A 13,491-nucleotide genomic window follows, 5' to 3' on the forward strand; every position below is an offset into this window, starting at 1 on the left:
AAAGAGAAATATGTAATATTGAAGTTTTTGAGGGGGATACAAGAAATTCCCCCAAATTTCTTTATACCAGTTCGGCATTTATTTAATACCCTCTCCTAATCTTGAACTGAAATAAGGTTACTTAAGAAAATTATTTAATGAATTTCATATTAGAAGCGCTAATATAATTTACTTATATGAAGATCAAAATTTAGGAATGATATTTTTATTTTATTTTCACTCATGTGATTAAACAAACTATAAAAGAAAAAGAATAATGTTAACAAATTGGCCAGTATACTAATGAATCTTAGCATATATTACAAATTGGTATAAAAACTATTTTACGATCCCCCAAAATAGCATCTCCTTTTTTCTATGTTAATATTAATTACTTTATTTTTTAAAATTTAAGTTTTTAAAGTTAAAAAATATCAAGACTTAGTGATCTTCTTGAAAATGTATTTATTTTGTGTCAAGTGTAGTTTTTTAATTGGATGTCTATATTTTTTTTTTAAGTGATTATTTTATTTTATTTTTTTTCATTGAAAATGCTTCAAAAATGTAGAGTGTGAAGAACAATCATGTTATTATTATTTTTATTTCTCTTACATAGTGATGGATATTTAAAATAGAGAAATGTTCTGGTACCCTGAGCCATCAGACCCGAGCTCGTCCCCGAACTGGTTTAACTGGGTTTAACTGTCCGCTAATAACGAAAATTTGTTAATTTATCATTAATTAATGCATCGATGTTTTAACGCATTGCTATTTTACATTGATTGCTTTAAATGTTAGCTTTGCACAGTTTTGTCGTGCGCTTTAATTTCGTGGACAGTCTGTTAGGAGGAGTTGTAATCACTAATCCCCGAGCTAGTCCCTCAGCTTATTAACAGTCATGTAATCATTAATTAACTACTTACTTGAATGTACTTTAAAGTACTTTGAAGTACAATTTAAACCCAGTTAGCTCGGGGACGCGATGGGGGATTGGTTCTAATTTTAATTATGCAAATTAACAGCTTTTGATATTTAATAACTAAAAATACAATCTCCATTTTGAACAAGTAATCCATTAAATGAAGATTTTTCAATGTTTGTAAACACAGGTTTATATGCTTTAAAATGTGTTTGTAAATACAGGTTTATATGTTTGTAACAAATTTTTCAATGTTTGTAAACATAGATTTATATGCTTTAAAATGTGTTTGTAAACACAGTTTTATATGCACAAATTTTCATTGCTTTGTTTATGTTGTTTTCTTGCTAGTATATATTGGTTTACTTGTTTTACACACAGGTTTATATGCTTTAAAATGTGTTTGAAGAATAAGCTTTAAAATGTGTTTGTAAACACAGGTTTATATATTTGTAAACACAGATTTTTCAATGTTTGTAAACACAGGTTTATATGCTTTAAAATATGTTTGTAAACACAGGTTTATATGCACAAATTTTCAATGCTTTGTTTATATTGTTTGCTTGCCAGTACATATTGGTTTACATGCTTTACTTATTCACATGTACTATTCTTGGCACATTCTGCACAAATGAAGAAAATTTGTGCTAGGAGACGCCCTCGGGGATTAGTACAAATTTAGAGGTGTAAATTTCGTGCTCGGGGACGCGCTTGGGGATTGGTTCCAGTTTAGATCTGTAAATTTTTGCTCGGGGACGAATTCGGGGATTCGTTTTTGTTTTTAAAAATGAAAATTTAACTCATTTACAATGAAAGTTAAACACTTGAACGCAGTAGATTAAACGTTTTCCTTTATATGTTTAAATTATACGATTGTTTCGCTGCATTTGGCGGTGTCTTTGTTAAATTTGTTTAACAGAGCGTTTTTCTCTTCATGCAGCGAAATTCTATACAATAAAGAAAGATTGGTACTGTTATTGTGCTATATGAAGTAAAACCTGATTTTTTTGTCGCCAATATTCTAGAAGGTTGGGGGACGCGCACGAGTACTTTGTTTGGATTACAATTATCAGCTTCCTTTAAGATATATTATCTGATTAAAAAGTACAGAAAAATGAACATACGCATATTCTATTTTCAAGTTGAATAAAGATCGAAATTCAAACACTTTAATTTTTTTGCTCATCCTTTTCAGATAAAAAAACAATACATCAAATTATTCGTAAAAATTCAACTAATCGACTGCGCATAACGATTAATTACAATTTTCCGTCCTTTTCCATGTCCATATTTTTCTTTACGACATATTACACGAACATTTGGAAGTGTGTTAGAAAATCCGGAAATCCGTTTTTTTTATTAACAGAAAAAAAACAAAAACAAAATATCGACAATAAGAAACAATTACATTAGATTTTGAAAAATAGAAAGAACGTTATGGTTTGTAATATTCAAGGCACTGTAGCTGGACGTTATAAACCATAACGTCTAGTTCTAATTAACAAAAAAACACTGTAACTAGACATTATAGGTCATAACGTCCAGCTACAGTATTTTTTCCTTCTTTTAATGTTTTTTTGCAATCCGAAGCAAACAAAAACACTGTAGCTGAACGTTGTGGTCTATAACGTCCAGCTACAATGTTTTTAATTAATTAGTGATCATTAACGACTGAACTAACTGGATAACATCTAGCTGACATTATAAATTATATACGTTCTTTCTATTTTTTGAAAATTTGCGAAATTATATCCTATTATAAATATTTATTTTTTATTTTTCCTATTAATAAAAGGATCCTGTTAACAATCCCCGCAGGTCTATCCCCGCAAAAAACCCCGCACAAACTGCCAAAAATATCATGGGGGGGACCGCTCAATAATTAATACTCCGCAGAAACTGTTAGTATTTAACTTGAAGCATCAAAGTATTTATCGTGAATTTGCAAAGTGTTAATCCCTATGCAATGATCTCTATTTAGGAAAGAATAAATCAATCCATTAGTTGTCCCCGCACAAAATTTTTTTTTTTTTTTTGAATCTTCCCCGCACAACTGGGGACCATTAAATAAACAATCCCCTCATAAATACTTGTCATTTATCCCCGCACAAATTTTCCTTTTTTTCTGGATTGTCCCCGCACAACTGAGGACCATTAAATAAACTATCCCCTCACCCAATGATAAATACTTCTCAGACATAAGGATAAATACTTTATGATACATTGATAAATACTTTATGTTACATGGATAAAAACTTATCAGATATAATTGCAACTTTCAGTACAATATGAATGATAAATACTTCTTAGACATAAGGATAAATACTTTATGATACATTGATAAATATTATATGTTACATGGATAAATACTTATCAGGTATAATTGCAACTTTCAGTAAAATATCAATTATAAACATTTCTCAGACATAATGATAAATACTTTATGTTACATGGATAAATATACTTCTGAGACATAATTGCAACTTACAGTAAAACATCTGTGACAATGATAAATACTTCCCATATAATCGTAAATACTTGTCAGAACAACGATAAATACTTTCTTGAACTTTGTTCTTGAACTTGTCAATAAGTAATGTTAAATCAAATCAAAGTATTATCATGTCAGGGACAATGATAAATACTTCTCAGACATAAGGATAAATACTTGTCAGAACAATGATAAATACTTTCTTGAACATCAATAAACAGATAAATATTTATTAGCGGGAATTGTTATTAAAGGATAGTATAATTAATGCGGGGATTGTTATTAGAGGACAGTATAATTAATGTGGGGATTGTTAATTAATGCGGAGATTGTTATTAAAATGCAGTAATTAATGCGGGGATAAATGGAAATTCTTAGAGGAATTAATGCGGGATAAAAAGCAGTTTAAGGAGTTAATTTGGAGAGAGAGAGTGCGGGATTAAATGAGAAAACAGGGGTGAGGGGATCAATATAATTATTCTTAATAAAAAAAAGCGGGATGATAGATATTCGCACCTCAACGCACAAATTTGGACTGTTCATCCTTTGGCACCATCAATTTACTAGTCTAATGGGCTTAGCCCAAGTACCTCCAAAGGGTCAGACGGGCCTTATATGGGCTCAATTCATTAATACATTTATGTCAAATCATAAGCACACAATTGTTAACAAATTATGTCAAAATCATCAACAACAATATTTAACTTCTTCCACAGTATAGACTTTACAACCTCTCCAGTTCTGTACGACCCCCACAAAAGCGCCTAGATTCCGACGAAACAAAATCAGTGGAAGTTTCCGGTTTTGAATGAAACGGAGAGAATATTTATAACAAATTAACATTCTTATCTTCTGATTTGCCCTGCTATTTGCTCGGGGCCACCATTTTCCATTGATAGGGATTTAATAACTAGACTTTTCGTTTACACACAACACAAGTCTTTATAGTCTACTCTACTTTCCAAAACACTTCCATTGATCTCCATTGATAAGTGATAACCATCAGCGTAATTACAATGGCCACGGCTTCGTCTCTCTCGAGCAAGCCGGTATCCATATCCAACCGATCGACTCTCCTCTCGTCTCCTCGATTTCTCGCCATTAGCAAGCCTTCCCTCGTATCTACCAGTAATGCTAGGGTTTCTTCTCCGTGCACTTCTCTTAGTCGATTGAGAATTTCTTGTGAAGCTGTTTCGGCGAAATCCGGTCCCACGCCTATCGAAGACCTCAAGATCGCAAAAGATGTCTCACAGGTTATTTCAATTCTAACTTTGATTGATGCAAACTAATTAATGAGATTTGAATTGAATACAGAAGAACTGAAGCTCCCTGCTGAAAGAGAGTATTATTTTGCGCTTTTTCCACTAAAATTGCTTTTGGAGTTTAATTTTGGTGCCGATTGGGCTGTACACCCACTTTCTACGTGATATCATGGAACCATTGTTATCTTTATCTTGTCTATTTACTATCTCACTTTCCACAGCTAATAATATCTGCACATACTATCAGTAGGATTTAATAAGGGTTATATTTTTCGTATAACTAAAATTGATACTGTTCACGCGTACCATCTTTAACTAGTAATTGAAATGAACTAATATGCAGTTTGATATTTAATCACTGAATTCTAGCAAACTGTAATAATATTTTCTCTACTCAGCTTATAGGAAAAACACCGATGGTGTACCTAAACAATATTGTGGAAGGCTGTGTGGCAAATATTGCAGCTAAGCTTGAGATTATGGAGCCCTGTTGTAGTGTAAAAGATAGGTAAGAACAGTTATGACACCCATTTCCTCAGTTTGATTTAATCCAAGTTAAACAGAAAACAAAGGAGCTCCTACAAACTGTACTTTATGTGTGTTTGTTAAATCTTGTTGGAGGTATAATCTATTGACAACATTCTGATGTGACCAATTGGTACAGAACATTTTTCACGATACATTTTTTTTTATTATTATTATGTTTACTTCTTATTCTCTTTCAGGATAGGATATAGTATGATTTCTGATGCCGAAGAAAAAGGTCTTATATCCCCTGGAGCGGTAATAAGATTTAATTTTAAAATTTTTGTGGATGATTTTCTTAGGATGTGTAGACATTCTTGCGATATTTTGTGTTTGCACATGGTATCCAGCATTTCTCATATTTTGAAGTAGCACCTGACTTTTGGGTATATCATGAAATGCTGATATTTATGTTTCAGTAATAAAGAATTTTGGTGCTTTTTGCTAATTTAATAAAATGCTGGGTACAATTTTCAAAAGAAGGGAAAAAAAGCCCTTTTCACCATACTTGTTATTTCATTACTCTTTACACATCATAGTTTAGTAATTGAAATTCATTATTTTCTCCCATAGTCTGATTCTAAGGTTCCTTGTTGCAAAATATTTAAAGAAGAATCACCTGACAATGGTTATTTTGACAATTCATGACAGTGTTTACAAAAAAAAGAATTCAAATAAAATTGAAAATTGAATAGTAAATTCGTAGGTATGTTATTGGACATAGAGTAGACTAAGAAAAAATTCCATGAAATTTTAGTATTGTTTGATGATGCATCAAGGATCATTCATTTCGGACTGTTAAAATTTCAAGTCACTTAATTTACGTTGAAACAAGCAACAAATCTCATCATATTTTCAGACATGATATGTTGATAATAGAGACTACTAATAGAAAAGCCTGGACTGTCGTCATAACCAAACCTGTACGGCTTTCCTCAAAGGTGTTTTGCTTTCATTTACTGTCACTGATTAGTTCACTACCAGTTTTGGTATAATATCTCAGATTGTATATACATTGGTTTGATTTTGTAGCATTTTGCAGATTCCCTATGGATTTTTCCCCTGCACATAAAACCTGACTCTCTTATTTTTTTTTTCTACTAAATCCAATATTATTTTGCAAATACAACAAGTTAATGATCACTGTCCTCCTCTGCAAAACTCCGAAAGAAGTTCTAGGGAATTTTTAAAATCTAATTAATTTGTTGATCACAATGTTGGATGCTGTTTAGAGTATATCAATATGTCATTTGTGCTTCACCGAAAATGTTATTTCATGAAACTAGTTACATCTACTAAATACTGCAGACTACACTGGTGGAGCCTACCAGTGGAAATACAGGAATTGGACTTGCATTCATAACAGCTGCGAAAGGATACAAATTGATTTTAACAATGCCAGCCTCAATGAGTATGGAGAGAAGAATTCTATTCAGGGCTTTCGGTGCTGAGCTTGTACTCACTGATTCGTCCAAGGGCATGATAGGAGCTGTAGAAAAGGCCAAACAGATTGTTAGAAACACCCCTGGTGCTTACATGCTCCAGCAATTTGAAAACCCAGCTAATCCTAAGGTTAGAAGCCTACATTTGCTAATAATTTTCTTTTTATGAAATGTTTTCATGTTGTCTCTGAAGATCTATCTAATGAGGTTTGTTTGTTTTGGTATCTAACAGATTCACTATGAAACAACCGGACCTGAAATCTGGGAAGATACATGTGGGAAAGTTGACATATTTATTGCTGGTATCGGTACTGGCGGTACAATTTCTGGTGTTGGTCAGTACCTGAAGGAGAAGAATCCCAAAATAAAGGTCCATATTCTGTACATAGAGGATTATCATGTCATCTGATTACCGTACCATATGTTAATGATAATAGAGGTTGCAAACTGAGAAGGGAGCAATACATGCAACTAAACACCAAAATAAAAATAAACATAAAAATGAAGCCCAAAGTTAACAGGGATAATAATTGATTCCTATATGATTTGTCTGGTAGTATAGGTGCACCTTTATGATATATCTATCTGATTAAGGCTTTCTGAATTGATTTCTTTTTTATCAGGTAATTGGAATTGAGCCAACTGAGAGTAACATCCTAAGTGGCGGCAAACCTGGTACTAAAATCGTTTTTTTTTTTTTAATTTTATTTTTGCTTGGCATTGAATTATTTGTCCAAGTTGTCCTCATTTAATTTTTGTTCCTTCAATTATCTAGGTCCACACAAGATTCAAGGAGTTGGGGCCGGGTTCGTACCAAAGAACTTAAACATGGAAGTTGTTGATGAAGTTGTGGAGGTTTGAGTACAAAATCTTTAGATGAATTGTGTATAGATTATTTTTTATCCTCTTATTCTTATTTTTGTTCTTAAAACATGTTTATAGATATCTAGTGACGAGGCTATAGAAATGGCAAAGCAACTGGCTCTGCAGGAAGGATTGTTGGTGCGTTTTTATTTCACCATGTAGTTTAATCTGTGTTTATTCATTTCTAACAAAATAATAGGATAATACTGGCGCTTAATGCACAACTGTACTTGAATGGAATAGTTTCTCTTGTAGCAAGTGTATATTTTATTGAAAATGTGATAAAGTTGTCACCAATTTCTATTATTAAAACTAGATAGCAAAGTCTGTACAACATATTACAAATAAAATCTAAGCCGTACCCACTATTTATTTCATATATATTTAATTTCGACAATTGTCTTTCGGAAGAGTAACCTAATATTCAATTATCTTCAAAATATGTGGAAAATGATATGCTGTAATGCAATTAACATTACCCTGAGCATGATCATCATTTTTTTTTGTTCATTCTAATCAATTAAGCTTTGCCAACCGTTTTGCCACATTTTACCCCCAAGGTACACTTAAACACCAAACACATGTATAAAAATAGTTTAAAATTTGGTTGATGAGGGGTCACACCTGTACCTGAAGAGACCAATACTCAAGTTTCTGTAAATTAATTTTGTGTTTATCCTTTAGTTACATGCATGAGTATGTTTTTTTTTTCATTTAGGTTGGGATTTCATCTGGAGCTGCGGCTGCGACAGCTATAAAGGTTGCCAAAAGACCAGAAAATGCCGGAAAACTTATTGCTGTAAGTAGAAATGTACCAATTTCTTCTAAATCCAACATGGAATTTGATTTTTGTTGTTCTAGCTATACAATCTTGAAATATCAGGATAGCCATGATAGCTATATACATGAATCAAATATGTTAGTTATGTACGTTTGGTTATCTTATTATTTTTATTTTTCAGGTGGTTTTCCCGAGCTTTGGTGAAAGATACCTCTCTTCGGTTCTCTTTCAGTCGATACGAACGGAATGTGAGAATTTGCAACCTGAGCCTTGACTGCCTTGCCTTTTCCTTTAGTTTCTGTAGTAATGCAGTATTTTGGTTAATTTTAGCCCAATAAATTACTGCATATCAATGAGTGTTAATAAAATTTGCTTTGAAGCAAAATTCTCTTCAATTCTTCAGCGTGCATAAAATTTGTACTTACTACGGTAATAATATTGTGCCCGCTTATATTTGAAGAATGTTTTCTTTTCCAAGTAGTTTTAACTTTTTGAAATGTAGAGCTATTTCGATTTTTCCACTTTTTTTCAGCTAAAATGGGCACCGTTCTACTGTACTCTGGAAGCTTGCCGTAAAACCCCCGATGGAAAGTAGACATGTCAAAATCCAACTCGATCAAAATAATTTATCTGGTAAATCCGATGTTCAAAATAATATGAAGCTACCTAACACTACATGATATCTTAAATCGACAATTTTCCAAATTTGAATATATAAAATATATATTATAGTCCATACATGCTTTCCACGAAACATGTTACATGCATTACTAAAAAAATATTACCGCATCATGGAATAGAACGTGCTTGGTGTATCCTTTTGTACTAGCTACGAGTTATTTGAGCACAGCAGGAATTATACATCATGAATCATTGATCTAATCTTAAATTCCTGCTGTGTAATAGAATTTTGGGCCGAGGCCCAATTATAGTAGAGTAGTCGAACCCAACTCATGCTGCTAAAGGTCTAAAAGGAGTTCACATCCAGTGAACTCAATCTTCGAGTTTTAAATCTAGACCGTTCGATTCAAATCTATGATAATCTATCCGAAGTGGAGGCACACATCTCGAAAGATGAATTCGAATTGCGAAGCAATCTCAAACGACGGATTCGAATTGGATGGTCTAAATCCAAAACCCAAAGATTGGGTTACTTTAGGGGATCCGGACTCTAGAAGAAGAGGGGATCTCATGAGCATGGGACCAAAATTTGTCCAATGTCTGGTCTAAGCCATCTGATATACATTGAAATCCGTGCGGATGGCTTATATTTACGAAACAGTTGAAATTAGTGTACATTTAAATCCGCTTGTATGAATTTTAATGCATATCATATGGTTTAGATCAGGTATTTCGACTTGTATGAATTTTAATGCATATCATACGGTTTAGATCAGGTATTCGATACGATGTTTGGTTGAGAAAGAGAGGGAATGGAAAGAAAAGAAAACTTTATGTTGAATCGTGTTTGGTTGATAATATTATGTCGGAGGTGAAAGGTACAGGAGGTGAAATGTTTAACTTTATATTATTTTAATTAGTAGAATTGGTTTCTCTCTCAATTTAGGATGTAACGGGTGGAAATAAATTTTGTTGCAAATATTTTTAGAAAAAATAATACAAATGTTCAATCTTATATCTTACCTATATAATTTTTATACAAGTTTTTTATCACAATCCTACAACAACCACCGAATTTTTCATTAACCTTCTAAATTTTTAGTCAACCAAATAATAAATATGACGAAAATGAAAATTAAATTTATTTTCTCTCATTAATCATTCAAATAAGAAGAAGTTAAATATGTTAATCTTCCTTTCTATTTCATTCTATTCTTTTCTATTCTTCACCTCCCCTTCCTCTACTCTCCATCCAAACAAGGTGTTAAAGAATGATCCACTTTACTCTCTGAATAAAGTGAAGGCATTGCTTAGAGAAGGCATGCTTGGAGGTGCCCCAAGTTAATTGAAATGCTTCTCTGTTTCATAATAAACAGTTGCAGAATAAATATTGCTGTCTTTTTTTTTTCTTTTTCTGGTATACGGAGATTGAACACTAGGCAGGCTTGCGCCTTATTAGTTTTTTTTGTCAGGCTTAGAATGACACAAATTGTTAAATTTTTAATTTTATGCTTGATGTAAAAAAAAAAAATCCAAATTTAATCTTTCTTACCTAAAGAACAGAGAAAAAGTGTCTCATTTTTCATTTATTTTCTATGCAAATAATTTTTTTTATCTTGATTAGGGTACAGAGAAACCGTTTCCAGCATATGGTAGCTGTTTTTCTTTAGTTTGTCTACAAAATAATAGAAAATGAACAGTTGCAAACATGAAAGCATATAAAGAAAAAGGCCCCACTTTTTAAAAGTAAAAAAACTATTTCAGAACAGATGACGGGCCAGGCTGGAGACCCTATGTAGTGGGCCCAATCTTAGACTAGGTTTGTTATTAACTTCCTCTTTACCAGCTCTAAAGAGGATTTAAAGCTTCTTAGAATCACCTTTGAATATTTATTGGTTAGAAGTACAATTGTTTATTAATTCCTCTTCAACTTTGTCTCCCATTTTTTTTGCCCCTGAAAATTCCAAACCCATAATTTAGGTGTGCCAATGCTTCATATCTTCATATTTGTACCAACATGTAACTTTGGTCTTTGGACGGATCACAGAGCTAGAGGGCAAGTTCTATATTTTTCTCAGAAAAAATAAAATAAAAATAAGACTAAAAATTATTAAATTATGTCTTATTAACAATTATTTCTCAATATATGCTTCTAATTCTATGTTGTTATCAGAATTTTTTTTTATAAAATACATAATATACAAAATAATTATAAAATTGTAATTCACCCAAAAATGTTAGCCCACCCTACTAAGTATATTATTATCACTAATTCAGATTCAAATGCGATATTAATATAATTTATCATGTCACTTCCAATCAAACAATTAAATAAGAAAATGTGCTCTACATAGGCCGTTTAGAAAATAACTACATCAGCCAGATCCCATCAAAGAATTGAAACACTATTGTATAGATAGCCAAATGCTTTCTACCTCGCATAAATTTAGATACAAAACATCTTAAAAAATATTTTTCTTTCTTTTATGAAAGAATGCTAGTAGGAGTCCATCTCTCCTCGTCTATCCAACTATCCACCCATTTATCTATAACATATAATACATTTATTAACTAAAAATACAAAATTATATATTAATGATAAAGATGTTATAAAATCTTCATAAATGAATACAAAAGCTATACTTCACAAAAACCACAAATATTAATTATAACTATAAAATTTCACTTAACATATAGGTAATTGAAATATATTTTTCTTTATGAAATCGGTATATGTGGTATTTTTTTTTAATTTGCATAATTGTATTAAACCGGGTAAAAGAAAGAGTTCAAGCAAAATAACCAAGAAGATATGAAAAGAAATTTCTTTAAAAACTATCTTTTAGTTTAATTTACTGACGGTTGTAATTTAGGTCAAACAAACTAAAAGTATCCAAAGTATATAATCCAATGTCATTCATTTATTTATTTCCAAAAAAAAAAAAACATGCGCCTTATTGTGGGGTCAAATGTTCTTATTGCTGACAATAATGGTGTTTTTCAGTACAATAATGGTGTTTCTCAGTTCTCACGGGAATCTTGTACAGCATATGAATCCTCTTTAATCGCCTTTAATGTTTCCATTCAATTTTCAAATTGATTTGAATATCTCTTCTAATAAAAGGAGACCGAAATGAGGCAGTCAAAGCGTAATAGCAAACCGTTGAAAAGCTTCCATCAAGAGAAAAAGGAACAGTGGCTAATATGTGATAGAAAAAGAAAAAGATAGATGAACAATCTACATAATACAAAAAGATCCCGTTAAAAAAAAAGAAAGAAAGAAAAATCAAGGTTGTAATCTTTGAAATGTGAAATTCCAACAACCATCATCTCTATTCTCAACCCAAATATTCACATCCATGTCAGAAACGCTAACGGTAGGATTTTTAAATTTGGAGCCATTCTCGGATTCTCCCCTTGGCCTTGCAGAGGTGAAAAGTACCTCATCAATTTGATCCAAAAAATTTTCTACAATTCTTCCTCAGCAATTGACATATTACCAAGTGGGCTCGGCCCGAGGCGCCTCTTCCTCTTCATAGCATTTCTTTTTCTTATGAATTCCATCTGATTGGTTCGGCGTTTCTGTTGAATCACCATCGCCTCCTCCATAACAAATCGTCTCATTATCACATCGTCGCTCAGTGATTTGCCCCTGAAAATCTTCCTCTGGTTTGGCGTATAACTAACCGATGGTCGACCTTCGTTAAATTTATCGCCTCGGTCTGATTGCGAGTAAGACTTCGACCTGGGATAGCTATAGCTCCGTCTAGGCGGCATGTCGGGTTGGAAAAGCTCGCTATAGGCCGATATAGGTGCGCAAAGGCACACTCGAGTGAAGGAAGTGGCCGCTTTCAGTGAAGAACATTTCCTTAGCTTCGGTTTCTCGCAATGCTGGTCAGCACCAGATTTTGATGTTACCGGCTGTGACGGCGGCGGTCGGGATGATGTTACGGGTTTCCATAGGAGAACTATCAACTCAATAGTTCTTTGGTACCATGATTTCTTGAACAGTTTTGAATTGCAGTGTTTAGGGTTAGGAGGTGAGGTGAGAGGGGAACAGAGGGGAACATCTGTGGGTTGTAATGTGAGAGTAGAAGAGGAGGAGCTCATGTCTAACTCAGAGAGAGAGAAGGGTTCAGGCAAAACAGGGTACTCTGTTTGATTGATGAGAGAATTGCTGGAATTGTGTGCTGGTTCTTTTTTGTGGGGTTCTCTTTTCATTAATTGAGCCTTGCTCATATTCTTGCTTTTTTGCTTTGGAAGGATTCCTTGGGAGAGCGATGGGGCTTGATCCTCGCGGTTTCTTTTTCTTTTTAGTAAAGTGTAAAGATAGGAAATCAACATAGTAGAACTAGGGTGTTCACCAAGCTGCTTGCTGAACTCAAATATAAAATCTATCAAATCCGTTTTAAATAATGAATTTGAACCGTTGAAATTCACTCACCTTACGAGTGATACGTCTGCATGTAGGGATATCAATGGTAGCTTTTTGGCCGTTTACCTGATCCGTATCGTATTCGATAAGGTGGGTATGGGTAAGGTTTTTTTTTTCGTTAGCTTATTGGGTATGGGTAAGAAATTTTTTTCGTTAAATAAATGGATAAAGG

General features: G+C 32.9%; 2 protein-coding genes across 2 annotated transcripts; one reads left to right on the plus strand and one right to left on the minus strand.

The window, feature by feature from the left end:
* The first annotated feature begins 4,281 nt into the window (after positions 1-4,281).
* Positions 4,282-8,722, plus strand: LOC144566517 (cysteine synthase-like). The gene is made up of 10 exons (XM_078316551.1): positions 4,282-4,642; positions 5,050-5,159; positions 5,377-5,434; positions 6,485-6,748; positions 6,851-6,988; positions 7,242-7,293; positions 7,394-7,473; positions 7,561-7,620; positions 8,201-8,281; positions 8,445-8,722. Exons 1-10 carry the CDS (start codon positions 4,406-4,408, stop codon positions 8,535-8,537), a joined length of 1,173 nt encoding a protein of 390 aa, XP_078172677.1. The 5' UTR covers positions 4,282-4,405; the 3' UTR covers positions 8,538-8,722.
* A 3,119-nt stretch (positions 8,723-11,841) lies between these two features.
* LOC144566507 (Serine/Threonine-kinase) lies at positions 11,842-13,175 on the minus strand. The gene has a single exon (XM_078316541.1). It carries the CDS (start codon positions 13,121-13,123, stop codon positions 12,353-12,355), a length of 771 nt encoding a protein of 256 aa, XP_078172667.1. The 5' UTR covers positions 13,124-13,175; the 3' UTR covers positions 11,842-12,352.
* Between the last annotated feature and the right edge of the window lie 316 nt (positions 13,176-13,491).

Source organism: Carex rostrata, chromosome 15 (genome assembly GCF_964058835.1).
Source record: "Carex rostrata chromosome 15, lpCarRost1.2, whole genome shotgun sequence".
Taxonomy (NCBI): Eukaryota; Viridiplantae; Streptophyta; class Magnoliopsida; order Poales; family Cyperaceae; genus Carex; species Carex rostrata.